The sequence below is a fragment of the Podarcis bocagei genome, assembly GCF_964188305.1.
Source record: "Podarcis bocagei genome assembly, chromosome: 2".
NCBI classification, from domain to species: domain Eukaryota; kingdom Metazoa; phylum Chordata; class Lepidosauria; order Squamata; family Lacertidae; genus Podarcis; species Podarcis bocagei.
The window spans coordinates 9,087,623-9,105,933 of NC_138126.1; the positions used below are offsets into that span (position 1 = coordinate 9,087,623).

An 18,311-nucleotide genomic window follows, 5' to 3' on the forward strand; every position below is an offset into this window, starting at 1 on the left:
GTTATGTTCACAGACGGAACACAAAAATCAGTCTGTGGTGTGGCTAACGTGTTTTTCTCTCCTTTACAGGAGGAGCTAGAGGTCTACGTTGTGCCGGGACTGAATTGTTGTCATTTATCTGTATCAGCTCTAATGAAGCAGGGATACATTATTTGTTTTGAAAATGACACCTGTTCCATTTTCAGAGGAGGGAGACAACTGGTCAACATGCAGAGGGAGAACAATTTCTTCGTTCTGGAGTCACCTCTGGAGGGTGGTGGGAATGCTGGAAAAGCACAGGCGCAGTGTGCTAAGGTTCCCAGTCGTGTGCAAAAGTTGCACAGGTGCACAAAAGGGTGTAAAATCACACAATGTGGGAGGAGGTCCCAAGGGTGCAGGGCATGCAAAGGTGCAAAGGTACTTGGTTTTCCCGGGTTTGGGAGGGTAGCCAAAGAGCCCTTTGAGCTTGTTCACACAGATCTGTCAGGACCCATGAGGTGTGAGAGTCTGGGTGGGGCCAGGTATGTGCTGTCGCTGACAGATGACCACAGCCAGGTTGGCTGGTGTTTCTCTCTCAAATCACAGGGGGAGGTGGCGCAACTGATCCAGGATTGGGTTGCAGAGGTGGAACGAAGGTTCTCCACCAGGGTGCAAGGGTTCAAGAGCGACCGAGGGTCACAGTTTACTGGGTCTGCTCTGGAGGAGTTTTTCAAGGAAAAGGGAATACGTCACCAGGTGACGGGTGCAAAGTCTCCTCAAGGGGAGGAGAGGGAGGCAGAGGCTGATCCCGGTGATGGGGACCAGGTCCAGGATCAGGGTTCAGAACCCGGTGATGGGGACCAGGTCCAAGGTCAGGGTTCAGGGCAGGTTTGGGCATCTCCAAGGGTTGTGAAAGAAATGTCCAGGTGTGAGGCTTCATCTCCGGTAAGCGTAATGGAGAAAGCTCACAGATGGGTTGTCAAGTCAGAGGGGGAAAAGTCTGACGGAGAAGACACAACTGCTGGCCCAAGTGGGTCAGAGGGGTTTCAGGTCACGGGTGCGTGGGAAAGTGTCGCACAGTGTGATTCTGGGAGTGTTGAAGGGGTTCAACAGGTGCCTGGGAAAGATGCCGGGAAGGGGCACAAGGAAAAGGGGAAGGTGTTGAACTCAAAAAGGTCCTGTCAGAATGTGATGCAGAGGGGGTATGGGAGTTGGAACTTAACAGGTTAAGTTGTTCCCATGATGCCTCAGCATTCTGACGTCAGTTTTGGAAGCTTGGGAGGAGCTTGGGAGGAGTTAGATGTGAGGGGAAAGCAGCAGTTTGTCATGGCTGCGGTGAGTCCAGGAGAATCCTGGGGAATATCGGAATAAAGGACTGTAAATAGACAAACCTGGACTCTGTGTGTGTTTGTCTGGAAGCTGAGCTGCGTGACAGGTTACACCGCTGTGTGAAACTCTGCTAAGGCGTGACTGAGAGCTGCGGAGCGGAAGTGTGCCGGGCGGCCATAAATCGCTAATTGAGGACCTTAAATCAATTAGCGGGAGTCACGTCAGATCAATCACATTCCAAGAGGTTATGGGTAACCTAAATCATCGATCGTAAAACTGTCACGGGAGATACTGCCGGGAGCTTTGAAGTCTGCGGTTTCAAGCAGGAGGCACGGCAGGAGGCGGAGGCAAGCGACCAAAGCTGAAAGACGCTGTGCTGGAGGCTGCAGAGAGCTTGGAGCTGTGCCTAACGTTTGAAGGCAAGCTGACGACGATGCTGAAGCCAGCTTGGAGTTCTGCCTGAAGTTGTGAGAGGCAGAGGAGCTGATCTGCTAGACCGGGAGCTGGAGAGCGGCTGTTTGTTTACGTGAGTACGCTGGGCCCCGGGGGAAGATGGCAAATGGCCAGGAGGTGTTTCAAGCTCCGTTTGAACAGCTTGAGGAACTCACCGTCCAAGCGTGGAATACCTGGACAAAAAGGGTGAGAGCGTGGTTCATAGCCACGGAAGTTTGGGACATTTCCCAGAGGGAACCAGTGCAACTGGTGGACAGAGATGCAGGAAAGTCGCAATCTGCTTCTCTGGAGGAGAAAATGCAGAGGGAGAAAGCTATGAGAGCTGAGGTCTGCATGTTGAGAGCAGGTGTTCATGCTAATTTGCAACATCACCTGGAAAGCGTTGAATCTGCGTGTGAGGCCTGGAGAGTGCTGAAACGTCTGTGTGAAGACTCAGCAGGCGGCCAAGGGCAGGTGGAAGCTGAAAGCCTAGAGATGGCTGGAGCCCCTGTTCCTGATGATTTAGCCTCAAGGAGTGCTAGTGAGCAAGTCGGGGGGGCAGAAAGTTCCAAAGGCAAGTTTGAAAAGTTTTCCACTGAACCTGCTGGGAAGAAGCGGCAGTTCAGGGGGGGCGGATCTGGCAAGGAGTGCTTTTCCGGAAGAAGGAGGGCCAGGCCAGCTGAAAAGAGCCCCGGGCAGTGTTTTTCCACTGGAGTTCAACATCTGTGTGGCAGTTGCCCCCACCGGAGCAGAGAGCCGAGGCAGGATGTTGCCAAGGACACATCTCATGGGAACCAGGCGGGTTTCCATGGTAACCAGTCTGGGAGAGGAGGCCAGCGTGGGAACGCAAGGGAAGGACGTGGCTCAGACACTGGGGAGGGTTGTTTTCTTATCACTGCTTCTATGGCAACTGTGAAGAACAACTCCAGCCAGGACATGGTGATGCGCTGGGTTTTGGATGCTACTGTTAGTCGTCGCCTGATAAGCGAACCTGCTGGCGAAATGCGGAACTGCAGGGCTGTTTCAAGTGGAATGACTGTTATGTTCACAGACGGAACACAAAAATCAGTCTGTGGTGTGGCTAACGTGTTTTTCTCTCCTTTACAGGAGGAGCTAGAGGTCTACGTTGTGCCGGGACTGAATTGTTGTCATTTATCTGTATCAGCTCTAATGAAGCAGGGATACATTATTTGTTTTGAAAATGACACCTGTTCCATTTTCAGAGGAGGGAGACAACTGGTCAACATGCAGAGGGAGAACAATTTCTTCGTTCTGGAGTCACCTCTGGAGGGTGGTGGGAATGCTGGAAAAGCACAGGCGCAGTGTGCTAAGGTTCCCAGTCGTGTGCAAAAGTTGCACAGGTGCACAAAAGGGTGTAAAATCACACAATGTGGGAGGAGGTCCCAAGGGTGCAGGGCATGCAAAGGTGCAAAGGTACTTGGTTTTCCCGGGTTTGGGAGGGTAGCCAAAGAGCCCTTTGAGCTTGTTCACACAGATCTGTCAGGACCCATGAGGTGTGAGAGTCTGGGTGGGGCCAGGTATGTGCTGTCGCTGACAGATGACCACAGCCAGGTTGGCTGGTGTTTCTCTCTCAAATCACAGGGGGAGGTGGCGCAACTGATCCAGGATTGGGTTGCAGAGGTGGAACGAAGGTTCTCCACCAGGGTGCAAGGGTTCAAGAGCGACCGAGGGTCACAGTTTACTGGGTCTGCTCTGGAGGAGTTTTTCAAGGAAAAGGGAATACGTCACCAGGTGACGGGTGCAAAGTCTCCTCAAGGGGAGGAGAGGGAGGCAGAGGCTGATCCCGGTGATGGGGACCAGGTCCAGGATCAGGGTTCAGAACCCGGTGATGGGGACCAGGTCCAAGGTCAGGGTTCAGGGCAGGTTTGGGCATCTCCAAGGGTTGTGAAAGAAATGTCCAGGTGTGAGGCTTCATCTCCGGTAAGCGTAATGGAGAAAGCTCACAGATGGGTTGTCAAGTCAGAGGGGGAAAAGTCTGACGGAGAAGACACAACTGCTGGCCCAAGTGGGTCAGAGGGGTTTCAGGTCACGGGTGCGTGGGAAAGTGTCGCACAGTGTGATTCTGGGAGTGTTGAAGGGGTTCAACAGGTGCCTGGGAAAGATGCCGGGAAGGGGCACAAGGAAAAGGGGAAGGTGTTGAACTCAAAAAGGTCCTGTCAGAATGTGATGCAGAGGGGGTATGGGAGTTGGAACTTAACAGGTTAAGTTGTTCCCATGATGCCTCAGCATTCTGACGTCAGTTTTGGAAGCTTGGGAGGAGCTTGGGAGGAGTTAGCCAGTCTCACTCTGTGATGTGAGGGGAAAGCAGCAGTTTGTCATGGCTGCGGTGAGTCCAGGAGAATCCTGGGGAATATCGGAATAAAGGACTGTAAATAGACAAACCTGGACTCTGTGTGTGTTTGTCTGGAAGCTGAGCTGCGTGACAGGTTACACCGCTGTGTGAAACTCTGCTAAGGCGTGACTGAGAGCTGCGGAGCGGAAGTGTGCCGGGCGGCCATAAATCGCTAATTGAGGACCTTAAATCAATTAGCGGGAGTCACGTCAGATCAATCACATTCCAAGAGGGGCAACTTGGGGGATCAAGGCTAAAGGAGATGGGCATACCTGTATATTGCCCCAAAGTGCCATCAAAAACCTCTGCAAAGTCTTTGACCAGACCCTCAGTCTCTGTGTTAGAGATGCAGTTGATGCCGGTGACTTCCAGGCCGAGGGCATCAAACCAGTCTAGCCCTAGGAGGCTTGGCCGCTGACCTTCTACCACCACCAGTCGGAGCAGGCCCGAAAAATCCTTGAAGGCAATCCGGAACCGGCCAACGCCTACCACGGGAATGTCGTTTCCCTGGTAGTCTCTCAGGTGTACGCGGTGAGAGTCGAGTTGCCTTTTGAACACTCTGGGTACCAGTCTTTTGATGGTGCTCCAAGACACGATGGACAGGGCAGACCCGGTGTCGATCTCCATGTCACAGTATTAAGTAGTGGGTGGACGTATCAGACGACACAGAGATTTCTGCAAGTCGCTCTTTATAAGTAAGCTGGAATTGAACTGAACAGCTCAGCCGGCCTGCTTTTATAGGCAGCCAGCTATCAACATTGTAGCAACAACAACCCAGGGTTTCCCGCCTAAAATAACTGACGTGGACCTGAGTGAAAACTATCTACACAATCCCCCTGCTGGCCCAGGGTGAGAAATTTAATACATAACAGCGGGAATTTTTCACCAGACATGGGGCTGGAACCCACGTCCCTGAGATTCAGAGTCTCATGCTCTGCCATCTGAGCTATCTTAGGTACAGCCTTATTAGAAACGGTGCATTATCATTATCATTATCATTATTATACTGGTCCAAATATAAGCTGCACTTTCCCCCCCAAATTCTGACCATGAAAAGTTAAAGTGTGGCTTAAATATGTGACCTTACAAAAACTGCCTTTTACGACATTGCTGCTGAAACAGACATAACGGTGAAAGGGAACAAAAAAAAGTTTTATTGCCGATTTATGAGCTTGAAACTTAATTTGCTATTTACAGGTGTGAGTGCCTGCAGAATTGTAGCAGCTGAATAGTAATTTGCGATTTTAGCGATTGTACGGTAACTTTTGTGGGCTTGCAAGATCAAAGGCTTAAATTGGCTCGGAGTTACAATTGTACCAGCGGCAGCAATTTTTAGCCTGTAACCCAATTTTAAGGGAGTGGCTTATATTTGGGTATTATATTTTTTTCTCCCCCCCCCCTTGAATTTTAAAGGTGCGGCTTATTTGTGGGTGCGGCTTATATTCGGGCCAATACGGCATTCTTCTTCTTAACATTTGCATCCTCACCTTTCCTCTGTTATAAAAATTTTAAGGTCTTAGATATGTAATAAATGTTCATAAATGTACCAAGCAAACACGTACATAAATACAGTGGTACCTAAGGTTACATACGCTTCAGGTTACAGACGCTTCAGGTTACAGACTCCGCTAACCCAGAAATATTACCTCGGGTTAAGAACTTTGCTTCAGGATGAGAACAGAAATCGTGCTTCGGTGGCACGGCAGCAGCAGGAGGCTCCATTAGCTAAAGTTGTACGTCAAGTTAAGAACAGTTTCAGGTTAAGAACGGACCTCCGGTACGAATTAAGTTCTTAACCCGAGGTACCACTGTATATAAGCCACATGCCTGAAACCCCACAGAAAAAAAGTCCTGAACAAATTTACCTCAAATATTTCTCTGCAAGGTCAAAGTGGGAAACCTCCCCATTATCTCTTTCCTCACAAATCCTGTCTTAAGGGTATGTCTGTGTTTGAATAGGGTGTGAGCCTGTGACCTGGCGCAGGAACTAAGTATTTATCATTACAAAAGACTAGCCAGGCTCCAGGCTCTCATTAAACAGGTAACCTGCCAGACAGGAAATAAACAATGCACTCAGATTTCTGTTGTAGACCGCCTTTTCTGTGATGTGGTATGATGTATCGGACGCCCTTCGGTGGGTGACGATCGTCTGGGCTTCAGCAGTGGCATCATCGATGGGCAGTTGTTGATAGTTGTTGGAGCCGGAGAAAGTCCTACCTGATCTTTGAGAGAGGTCAATTCCACAGACATTTGTTGTTCTAGCTCTTAGTATCCAGGAGAGAAATCAGATGCAGCTGGTGCTGAAAAGACCCTCCTTGGGGGAGCATTGTGCATTTGGGGTGGGGCTGAGGAACACAGGGAAGGTGTCCTGCAAAATGTATAGGGCAGCCCAGCCCATGGGGCCCCTTCCGGAAGCTGCCATGCTGGATGGGTCAGAGGGGAGTTGGAGTCCAGCATTATCCAGAGGGAATTATGGGGAAAGGAAGGAAAAAGCAAAGCAACCCATTTTTATTTTGTTATTTCTGCTGATTTTGACTTTTATGCATCCTTTCAAAATCCCCCTTGAAAAACTGCCCAAGGTTCTCCTGGTGGGTAAATGTTTTTTATGTCAGTCACTCTGGTCTGGAGAGAAACTCCTGCTGGGCCTGAGAGGCAGATTTAGTCCCCTCAGGAGATACTGAGGTGGGTTTCATTTCCCCACAGATCAAAGAAAGGGAGCAGGGTCTCTCCAGAGAACGAGGCTCCTGAGAACGTGTAGAGTTCGGCTCCTGAGTCAGCGTCAGAGAAAGACACACGTCCCCCTTCATAGTCCAGAGTCACCCGGATCCTCCTGGGCTTCTCCCTCAGGGACAGAGGAGAGTAATGAGGGGAGGTGCAGGCAAAGTACTTCCCTCCCGACTTCCCCACAGCCCAGATCCCTCCCTCAGGACTGAAGTAGAAGCTGCCCTTTCTCTCCACAGACTTCCTGGCAACCCCCACATGCCACCATCCCCCACTTCCCACAGTGACTTCCCAGAAATGTCTGCCTGCTGTGAATCCCTCACGTCCCAACACACAAATCTCTTGGCTGAATCTCTCAGGATTGTCAGGCAGGGCTTGGTTTTTGTCTTCCCATTTCACGCTTTTCCTATCCTTGGACAGGATGAGTCGGGGATGGGCTGTGTCTGGATCCAGAGTGACATTTGCTGTTGGGGAGAAGATGAGGGAGAGAGAAGATCAGGCAGAGTCAGCCGAGAGAGAGAGATGGACATCCTAATCCAGGGGTCTGCAACCCGCGGCTCCGGAGCCGCATGTGGCTCTTTTACACCTTTGCCGCGGCTCCGGGGCGGATACTAGCGAGGGGAGGAGGCGCATTGTGTGCCCCGACACTCCCCACTGTGGCGGGCGCTGTACTGGCTGTGACGTTGCATGGGGGCGGTGCGCGCGTTAGTCACGCACCGTCCCGACGTCACCTTCCCGGTTTTGCGGCTCCCAGTTGTTGTTTTCTTCGGAAACGGGTCCAAGTGGCTCTTTTTGTCTTAAAGGTTGCAGACCCCTGTCCTAATCCAAGAAACACCCAAAAAACCCAGATTCCCTTTCAGATCAAGGGGATTTATTTGCATCGCATGCAAGACTGAGACTCCTCCTTGCAGACTTTGATCAGAATAAATATCTTCTGGTTGGTTTTTAACTCAGTTTCCTTCACTTTCTTATATTCAATGTCCATTGTGCCTGCCCTCCTCTCAACCCAGGCATTTTCTAAGAGGAAAAACCACCCAGGAAACCTTTTACTCAGCTCTTCTGTGTTATCTAAGGGGAAAGAGAGGAGAATTGGAGGAGGCGGGAGAGGAGAGAAGCTGCTTTACTCTGACAATCTCTGTGGGAATTGGCCTTTGGGGACCTCTGGGTTGGGCTGGGGGAGGAGGACCCCCTGTTCTAATAATAATAATAATAATAATAATAATAATAATAATAATAATAATAAATATGAACATTTGCATACTGCCCATCATATATAGGTCTGAGGGTGGTCCACAGCATAAAAATACAACACAAAACCACATAGAGGCTTCCCCTCACTTTTGCGGGAGTTATGTTCTGGGCCCTCGTGCACAAAAGTGAAAATCGTGTTAAGTGGGGAGCCGGTTTATTCCTGCTCTCCATCTCTCTCACCCACTTGGTCTCTCCTTCCTCCCAACCATCTTGGAAGTTTAGGCCTTGCCGCCAGGGAAGAGGAGGCAGGTGGCAGGGCAATTTTACAAAGGACTGCTTATTCCATGCTTCTCTTTGGGATTTCATATATACCATAAGACTAGTTCCCTGGGGGAAGCGGGGAATAACTCAAACGGTTACCAGTTTGGGGTTGAGACAGTCATGATAGGCAAGTGTAGGGCTGCCCTATTTTGAAGAGCAAGAAAGAGGACACATTGGCCAACATCGATTTTTAACCATGGATCACTATGACGACTCTCATTTGAAATACCCCTACTATATGTAGGCTATAGAAGCTGTGCTATATTGCTAGTAGCAATGCTCTTAACTTTCAACAACAAAGGAATAAGAATAATACATATTGCTCCCTCACTTGCCACATGAAATATTTGGGCACATGTTCACATATTTCTGAACGTAAGTGTGCACAGAACAATTTATTAACCTGTTGAACATCTGCATGTGGACTCTCCTTAAGGGCAGGGGGGTCTTAACTCTTGCCCTCCCGGACTCCTTCTCCAAGATCTTGTAGCTGAGCCAGCGTCCTTTTGGTTCAGCCACAAGAGAAGGGATTTTTACAGTATGTCGCTAGCTTAAGATGCTGCTCTGTTGTGATTCTCTGCTGCAGATTAGCCGAACCGGGTGCCTTAGATCTGACTCTAATGCAGGCATAGGCAACCTTGGCCTTCCAGCTGTTTTGGGACTACAACTCCCATGATCCCCAGCTAACAGGACCAGTGGTCAGGAATGATGGGAATTGTAGTGCCAAAACATCTGGAGGGCCGAGGTTGCCTATGCCTGTTCTAATGCAATATTAAAAATTTCATGGGTATTAAAAAAAAAACTTGGGGACATTTTGCCAAATTTTAGAAATCTTCCCCGATACAAATTTTAAGAAATTTTGATCATGAAAATAGAAGACATGGCTGGGAAAAAGGTCACATGATGGAAAAGCGATCCAACTCTCTCTAGCCAGGAGGAAAGCTCTTCCCTCCTCCGCCTGATCCTTCTGGGAAGTTTCTCTCTCCCCCTTCAAGTCCACCCTCTCTGCCTTTGTGGCACAAACAGCAGGGCTAGAGTCAAGCGGTGGATGGTTCTCAACTGTACAGAAGATACTCTTGACCCCCCATGAAACACTAGTCTCTCCCCCCCCCCGTGAATTGGGGTCTCCGTGTGAAATTTACCTCTGTGGAGATTTCTGAAAGACTGGACATCTGAGGAAGCAAAAAGAGGGTTAATAGCTCAAAAAATATTATTATTTTTTTGGTAAAGCATCTGTTGTTTCCTTATTTTAAGCAAAAGATGACATCATAAAACAAGTAATTGAAAGACAACAACTGTAGGCCTAAGGAATTAAAACAACTAACGTGTTTAGCTGTGATTCCAGCATTGCAGGGGGTTGGACTAGATCAGGGGTCAGCAAACATTTTCAGCAGTGGGCCGGTCCACTGTCCCTCAGACCTTGTGGGGGGCCGGACTATACAGTGGTACCTCGGGTTAAGTACTTAATTCGTTCTGGAGGTCCATTCTTAACCTGAAACTGTTCTTAACCTGAAGCACCACTTTAGCTCATGGGGCCTCCTGCTGCTGCCACACCACCATCCTGAAGCAAAGTTCTGAACCCGAGGTAATATTTCTGGGTTAGCAGAGTCTGTAACCTGAAGCATCTGTAACCTGAAGCGTCTGTAACCTGAAGCATTTGTAACCCAAGGTGCCACTGTATTTTGGAAAAAAAAATGAACAAAATTCTATTCCCCACAAATAACCCAGAGATGCATTTTAAATAAAAGGACACATTCTACTAATGTAAAAACACACTGATTCTCAGACAGTCTGCGGGCAGGATTTAGAAGGAGATTGGGCCGGATCCAGCCCCCAGGCCTCAGATTGCCTACCCATGGACTAGATGACCCTTGGGATCCTTTCAAACTCTACTATTCCATGATGCCATGGGGAAATCAGAAATGGTAAACCATACTAGAAAATGGTGGAATACAATCATTCAAAATCCACGAATGAAATGGGAATCTGTACTGCATGGCTGGAGGAAGGTTAACATCTGCGCCAAGTAAACTGGTGGGAAAAAGCTCTTGAAACCAGAATTTCCAAGCATGCTGACAAACCAGATTGCAGAGGAAGAATCGGCAGAGCTTTACCCTGTAATTCAAAGGGTCTCATGCAATGGGAAGTCCTCCCTCATGGAATGGGGCTGATCTCATAAGAACAGTGGGAAGTCTCAGGAGATGGGGATGGCTGATGAGGTTGAAACTGAGGAGGAGGCAGCTCAGGCCTTGCTCTGCTGCTGGGAGACCAGACTGGGCAGGAGGTGGAGGAGGGACTGGGTGCTTGCGGGTGCCCTTTTTAACACACTTCACGAGGGGGAAATCCAAGCAAATCTAGAGAAGCCTCAAAAGAACTTCTCCAGATTGTGTGGAGGGAAAACAAAATGCAAGGGAGGTTCCCTATACATGAGAACCAGAAACCAGGGACACTGGACTGACCGTGCAGGATTTTCCTTAAGGGTTTTGTAAGATATTGTAAGGCTCTGAGGCGTTCCCCCACAATTGAGCACTATATACATTTTATGAAAGAAAGCAAAATCTGTAAAATGGAGGGTGAAACCAGGATACTAGTCTATAGGCAGGAATGGAACTCAGACTGGTGAGCAGGTTCTTTGCAGGGACAAGCTCTGCCCCCAATCCAAGCCTTCAACCTCCCTCCCAGTTCATTCATGGGAAACAGAAAGAACCCAAACCCCCTAGAGGACTGTTTCCCAGAGTGACGCTATTGATGGGGGTCCCAAAGTCTGCAGAATGGACAGGAACACCCATGAAATATCGGTCCCCATCCCTCCTGTCAAATTGTTCCTCCCCTGGAAATATACCTTTCTGAAGCTGTTTTCTGTATAACACAGCATCTGAGGAAGCAAAAAGATACAAAGTGTAAGGGCAACACTCTTCCACCTGAAATAAATCTCCATACAAAAGTAACACTTCATAATGTGGCATCCTTGAATTGACTCCATTCAGAGCAGGAGAACCTCCCAAAGGACAACCCCAGATTGTGTAGACTGGTAACCAAAAGGAAAAGGAGGTTCCATGTAACTGAAAACAGATACACTCTTGTTCAGGCTTCCTTTACAGGATCCAGCGTCACAATATACATGGGCCGTTCTGTGAGACAGGAAATGAAGGCTGGAGCACCAAGAAGGAAGGTATCCTGGGGTTATTAAATTCCATGCAGTAAGAGCCTGGCATGTTCAGTTCTGAAGAAATATTAGAATTCCCAGTGTGAAATCCTGGCAGCCAATTTTAATACCTTTCCATTGTTTCATTGTATCCTCCATAGGGTGATTTAGATCACAGGATTCCAAGATCCTGTTCCTCAGCTCTGGAGGGAAAGGCAGTGGGTTCTCTGGACTCTCTCTTTTCTCATACCTGGTGAAAAGAAAAACAATGTCAGCCCATTCAAATCCGCAATTTCTGTTAAAGGAAAAGAAAGGAATTGAGAGGAAGTCAGCTGGAAGAAGCCTAGAGGGACAGGCAGGCTCTGAGTGGGGAGTTTCTTCCTCACTACGGACTCCTCAGCCAGACCCCCAAGGGCCAAAACAGCAACCCCAGGCCTCTGGGTCTCCCCACTGATGCCTATTCAAAGCAGCAGCAGAATCATATGGTACCAAGGGGCAGGAATTGTCTGAGGGTGGTGACAGCACAGCACACATTTCCTTTCTCTAGATGTCCCCAGAGAAGGGGAGAGGAAGAAAAAGAGATTCACTTCTTTGGGAAACGTGAAATGTTCCTTAAAACCTCTACTCTGCACCTGAGTGATACCTGAAATATAAATACAGTGGTACCTCGCAAGACGAATGCCTCGCAAGACAAAAAACTCGCTAGACGAAACGTTTTTCCGTTTTCGATTTGCCTCGCAAGACGAATTTCCCTATGGGCTTGCTTCGCAAGACGAAAACGTCTTGCGACTTTGTTAAACCGTTAAAACCGTGCTTCGCAAGACGAAAAATTCGCTAGACGGCAAAACTTGCGGAACGAATTAATTTCGTCTTGCGAGGCACCACTGTACTGCAGCTGGAATATGGTCAAGAAAATAGCCAATTCCTGCTCCTTGGTGAGAAATCGCCCCCTCCCAAGGGGCTCTATGGGGCAGGAGTTTGCTTGGGACAGGGTGGGGTGGCCGGCAGAGTGACTGAACTGGTCAGTCTAGAAGGAAACAGCTAAGGCAGGCACGTCCAACTCCCAAGAGACTGAGATCTCCTCACAGTATAAAAAGACCAACTGTGATCTACCATTGCCAAGTCCCAAAGAGGGGCCCCTGCTTTTACCTGTGAGATGCCTCAGGGAGTGAGTCCTCCAGTCTCTCCCCTGCAGCCCCTGGGGGGCCATGTCTGAGGTTCTTGCATCCTGGAATCATGGAGTGATGCTAATGGGAATGAGCCAGATCCACTTACCTCTGCAAGGTCTTTCTCACATCCTAGAGGGGAAAAGAGAAGGGAATTCACTGCACACCACAGGCCACACTAGGAAGACCCCCTCAGACCCTGGCCCTCGGATGTCAGTCTGCCTGGCACACGCCAAGGTTGTGGGCAGGGATGGTGGAATCAGCCAGTTTTGGTTTCTCACAGCTTTTATTTTTCCAATCTGAAATTGTGAATTTTTCCAATATCAAGTTCTCCACATTTCCACATCAGTTTGCAATTATTGTTGAAAATCCTTATGAAAATCCACCAGCATTTAAGGGAATCTCATGTTTATGGATTCAATAAAAGATTCCATCTCTTGTCTTAGATTATAATTTATTAACTTTAATCCAGTTTGCACTGTGCAATTCAGACGTAAGGAAGCCTACAGGATAATCCTACCAGGGAACTTTCCCAAGTTATCTTCCGCAGAAGTCCCGAAATTTCAAATTCTACTTACCAACTGGAAATTTAAAAAGCACCTGCAGCATAAAATGCCTCCAAAGGGCTAATAAAACAGCTCCATGTTTCTTTGGGCTCCTCCACACTTCTGCTTTTCCTGTGCCCAGAAAACACGGGTCCAAGAGGTTTTGCCTTTGCCCTGCCGCTTTCCCTCAGGGAAAACTGGCTCCTTAGTTCAACATCTAAGCAAACATCAATCCGGAGAAAACCTGGCTGATGTTTGCTCTCATTTAGCAGTAGAGAGCAGGTTTTCCTTGAGGAAAGGGGTGGGACAGGATGAGTCCCTCTGTCTTGTTCTTTCATCAGCAGCTGATCTGGATCCATGGGGATCAACCAAGAAGTTGTGGAGGGAAGTGGAAAAGAAGCTTGGTCAAGAGACTGCCTCATGTCAGAAGGAGGCCTGAATCCTCACTGAAGCCCAGCCCAGGGCAGGAAGGCAGAAAAAGGAATTTGGAGACAAATCATCAGCAAAGAGCAGAAACCCACCTCCTGTTCCATCAAGAACACAGAAGAATCTCTAGTCTGCATTCAGATGAGTTAAGCATCCCAGGTCTCTTGGGTCTTCCTGTCCATTACATACCTGACTGGAGGCTCCATCATCTGAATCCCTGCACTCCTTGCATACATGAAAGAGACACATGAAGGATTGGAGGCAGCCTTTTCCTGGAGCCTTGGGCTGTTCCTGCCACCGTCTTACCTGCAGGAGTTCACTTGCTGGCTGCTGACTCTTCTCCTCCATCTCCTGGATGATCCTCTCAAGAGAGGAGAGTTTCCTGGAGAGTCTGGCCAGCTGCTCATCCCTTCTCCCTGCAATCTCCTTCTCCACCTCTTCCACATGATTCAGCAGACCTTTTTCTTGTTCTTCCAGGAACTGGCGCAGTTCTCTGAACTTCTCCATGATCTTCAGCCTCTCCGTTTCTGTTAATTTCTGCAAGAAAAGAGGAGGTCTGAGTTTGTTTGGTCCTTAGCCTCAAAACAGCAGAAACAAAATTATGAAAATTAAACAGGGTGGACACTTCTGATTTTTCATAGACATGAAACCTCCAGTGGCTAAAGAAGTAAACCTTTATTTTGAGGGGAGGCCCTCTCCATTGCTGTTTCTGTTGACTTCTATTTTGCAGACGGATACAGCCTAAAGGAAGGAGCTATTTTTTCCTAGCCATGGATGTTCCTTGCATGTTTTGGGGCATGGCATAACCAGAGTTCACAGTTGTTCAGAGAACATCCAGGGACATAAAACACCCCTCAGTTTAGACTGGGGTGTAGGAAGGAACAGAAACAGAGGAGGACAAAGTGCAGAGTTCATCCCCATAGCTCCCCTGTTTTCTTTAAAGGTTCAAAATGGCCCGAGTTTACTTAAAATGAACAAGAGCCCACATTTAGAAAGACAATTCTTTAGTAGAATTTACGGTAAATCAGGATTTGTATTGAAATGCTTCCACCCTTTCAGCTCACAAGTCCTCAGGCTTCTCCTTGACTGCTATTCACATAATAAATGACAAGGGGAAATAAACTCAATTTAGCTGCATTCAAAGGTGAATTTGCCTAATTTGCTCTTGCTGAAAAAATATGGAGACCAAAACAGAGCTTTAAAATTCTAAAATTCAAGCTTCACCCAGCCAGATAATATTCACAAAAAATGTATTTATACAAGGAGGTAGCTACCCTAACATCTGATTCATTTTCAGAACAATAAATTAATAAACAGACTGATATGAAAAATGAGAAATGAGGAGAAGCTGAAATAGGCAGATTTCCCCATCACTTCTCCGTCCTGACTCAAAAATTCTTCTTCTTCTTCTTCTTCTTCTTCATTGAATTTATACACTGCCCTATACCTGGAGGTCTCAAGTGCTTGTTCCCTGTCTAGTAACAACAGAGACACTTACAAGGAGGTCTTTGCTTTCCTTGTCCAGATCTGCTTGATGGGCCAGAATTCCCTCTCTCTCTTTCCTCAGAATCTCGAGGTGCCGACAGATCTCTCCCTAAAGAGAAAAGGGGAAACTCAGCTTTGATTGAGACACACAGAGAAATGAAAATCACAATGGCTTCTTGCATCCAGTGGCCTTGCTAGAATAGCAAAGTAGTTTCCTGGAGGAAATAAAAGCACAGAGGTTTTCAGCCTTTTTGGGTCCACGGCTCCATGGGTCAAATACCTTCTTTCTGCGGCAGCCCTGTGGGGCTCAGGATCCCAGTTAGGTCCCCCCTTGCCTGCAGAGCTGGCAGCCCCTCACCTTTTCTCAAACACCCTCCCTTGTGGAGTGATCTCTCAGCCTCCTCTCCCTTCCTTGGGGGTCCCAGCCTGACTTCTCATCTTGAGGTCTCAGGGAGAAGTGGGAAGAGAAGGAAGGGCTAAGGCAGGATCCAACCTGGGATGTATCAGTCTAGCGTCAAAGAGATAGTGAGGTCAGCCCAAGAGGCGAGAGATGCAGGGATAGAGCAGCGCTTCTCAAAACTTCACCCATTCCAAACCCCTCTTTTGGGTCAGATGGCAATTGTGGTTTTCTGCTATTTGTCAGTTATTTTCTCTGCAGTAGCCAGACCCCAAGTGTGCTTGGACCACCAGGGGAGATTTAAGTGCTGCAGCTTCTTCCATTTCTGGGCCAGAGAAGTTCTTGCTGCAGCCAAAATCCACCTAAGTAGCTCCTTCGGTCAGAAGATTGCTGTCTGGTCCTCCTGCCAATTCAAAGGGACCAGCTTTTTTCCACTATTATTACTATTTTGTGGCATTATTGGCACTGCATGGCACAGGAGCATTTTTGCACCACTGTAGTGGAACAAGTGATTTTTTAAAAAAGGGATTAAAAGGCACTATATATAGTATATAATTGCACAGGTCCAATTCCGAGTTGCCATGAAAAAGTCATCTTTCCGCCTTATCCTTGCAGATGCTACTCTGAACCACGGAGTCTGTTGCCATTTGGGGTGGGAGGAGATCCTCAGCCCCCCCAAACCTCATTGCAGAGGCTCCACGGCACCCCCAGAATAAGCCACCAGTAGGTGCCTCCACTCCCCACTCCCAAATCTGCTTCCAACAGATACTTGGGGGGTGGGATCCTGCACCATCTGGTCAATTCCTGGCTAACAGTCCCGGTCCCCACCCCCACCCCACGCTGATCCCTTGCTGCTCTCTGTTTTGCAGGGCATTGAGGAGGAATCCTGGTAACCAAAGGAGACATGTACTTAGTTGTCTATGTGCAATTTACATTTGTACTCTTCTAAATATGTACAAAGCAGCCTTTCAGGGGGAATGTGGATGAGGGTAACCCTTTCTCTCCCTGCCAAGGTCCCAGTTCATATCTTTGAAGCTGCTGTGAGTATTTCAAGATCCCTTTGTCCCCCTGGCAGAGAAAAAGACTTCAACTCCCCCCTCCAGCCACCCCAGGAGCCCTCAGGCTTCCCCTGGGCTGCTTCCAAGGCGATAAACAACGACCAATCAATGCCATGTCTACTTTGGACCTGAGAAGTAAAAAGAAAACCTCCCAAGAAGAATCCACAGCTATTTATTTCTCCCCCTCCAGATCCAGGGATCTCCTACCTTGTATTCCTCGGAAGCCTCCTCCAGAGGAATCACCTTGTGATTTTCATGTTCCTTTGACTTGTCACACACCACGCAGATGGGGACTTCGTGGACTTTGCAGAAGAGCTTCAGGGGCTCCTGGTGATCCTCGCAGACTCCTCCTTTCCCTCCTTCCTCCTTTCCCTCTTGAAGGCTGAGATTCTTGGCTATTTCCACCACATTAGCCAGCTGCCGATTGCAGATGAGGCTCCTTCTCTGGACTCTTTCTCTGCACTGGGGGCAGGAAGCCTCCGCCTCCGATTCCCCCCAGAACAGGACCAAGCAGGATCGGCAGAAGTTGTGCCCACACTCCGGGATGGTCACTGGATCCTTGAAGTAATCCAGGCAGATGGAGCAAGTGGCTTCATCACGGAGATTCTGGATGTGACCCCCTGCAGCAGCCATGGCTCCCTCCCGCTGAAGACCCGAGTTAAGTTCCGCTTTTTCAGTTTTCAGTCACTGGGAGTTTCCCTTCCTGGAAATGACTCAGTGATCACGTGATCTTTATTTATTTTTTAAAAAAACCACATGTCTCCAGGTCTTTGCAATTGCTGAGTGTTTTCTCAAGTAGCAGACAATGCTTTTGGATTGCTTCCCATGCTTTTGATTACACACAAACACACACGTACCTGGTAAGTTGTGGTATTCATACTGCAACATTTTTCATTCATAGGCTTTTTCATTCAGGGCAGGCGGGAGTTGATTTCATTCATAGCAGGCGGGACTTGATTCCGTGAAGAGAACTCCTAAAAGTCTGGTTGCTAGTTCTAACTTTATCCCTTTTTAGCATGCTGGCAAAGAACTTCAGATTGAAACAGACGCTTTCAGCTGTGATAGGAATTTTGAGGTCTTGGATATATGTTCAATGTTCATAAGTGTACCAACCAAGCACATACTGACCAAATTTTTTTTTCTTCAAGGTCAAAGTGAGAAACCTCCCCATTGTCTCTTTCCTCACAAATCCTGTCTTAAGGGTATGTGAAATAGATATGAATAGGGTGTGAACTGGTGACATGACCCGGGAACTAAGCTACCCAGGAAATCTAATCAAGTAACCTGCCAGACAGGAGATAAACAACGACAGGAGAAAAACAACATTCAAATGTTCTGTTTAGACCGCCTTTTTTGTGATGTAGGTGTGATGTATCTGAGGGGTGGTCTTAGGTTACACCCCTTCTGTGATGTATGTATGATGTTTCTGGGGGTGGTCTTGATCTACAGGGTGGCAATTTCAAAAGTCTTTATAAGGCCTTGCGCGCCATTTTTCTGGGTTCCTTCTCTCCTGCGTGTGAGGGGAGCACCCTGTTGCAACAGATCAATAAAGATCAAGGTTACTAGCTGCTATGCTTCTCAATATTCTCTGGTTGGCCTCTGTTATTCTCTCCTACCAATAGGGAACCTATGTAAGGACTCTATATGGGCTCTTGGATACCCCATAAGGGAAAAGGGCAAATTTTGTTTTTTTTTTATGATAATTTTTATTAATTTTCCAAACATATAATAAAACACAAACAAAACAAAAGCATACAAGACATACAAACGAATAAACATGTATA

The 18,311-nt window shown here is 47.9% G+C and overlaps 1 protein-coding gene across 2 annotated transcripts in view; it reads right to left on the reverse strand.

Moving 5' to 3' along the window:
• The window catches only part of LOC308580869 (zinc finger protein RFP-like), a 29,710-nt gene extending 12,512 nt beyond the window's left edge, over window positions 1-17,198 (reverse strand). Inside the window, exons 1-8 of one of the 2 annotated variants that reach the window (XM_081183137.1) lie at window positions 16,735-17,198; window positions 15,086-15,181; window positions 13,894-14,124; window positions 12,726-12,748; window positions 11,582-11,700; window positions 11,148-11,180; window positions 9,448-9,477; window positions 6,540-7,257 (exon numbers count right to left, since the gene is read on the reverse strand). In XM_081183137.1, coding sequence (XP_081039263.1) covers window positions 6,740-7,257; window positions 9,448-9,477; window positions 11,148-11,180; window positions 11,582-11,700; window positions 12,726-12,748; window positions 13,894-14,124; window positions 15,086-15,181; window positions 16,735-17,160 — 1,476 coding nt within the window. In that variant the 5' untranslated portion in view covers window positions 17,161-17,198 and the 3' untranslated portion in view covers window positions 6,540-6,739. Of the gene's footprint in view, window positions 1-6,539; window positions 7,258-9,447; window positions 9,478-11,147; window positions 11,181-11,581; window positions 11,701-12,725; window positions 12,749-13,893; window positions 14,125-15,085; window positions 15,182-16,734 lie in introns of those variants that run through there. The other variant, XM_081183136.1, reaches the window with a different exon arrangement.
• Between the last annotated feature and the right edge of the window lie 1,113 nt (window positions 17,199-18,311).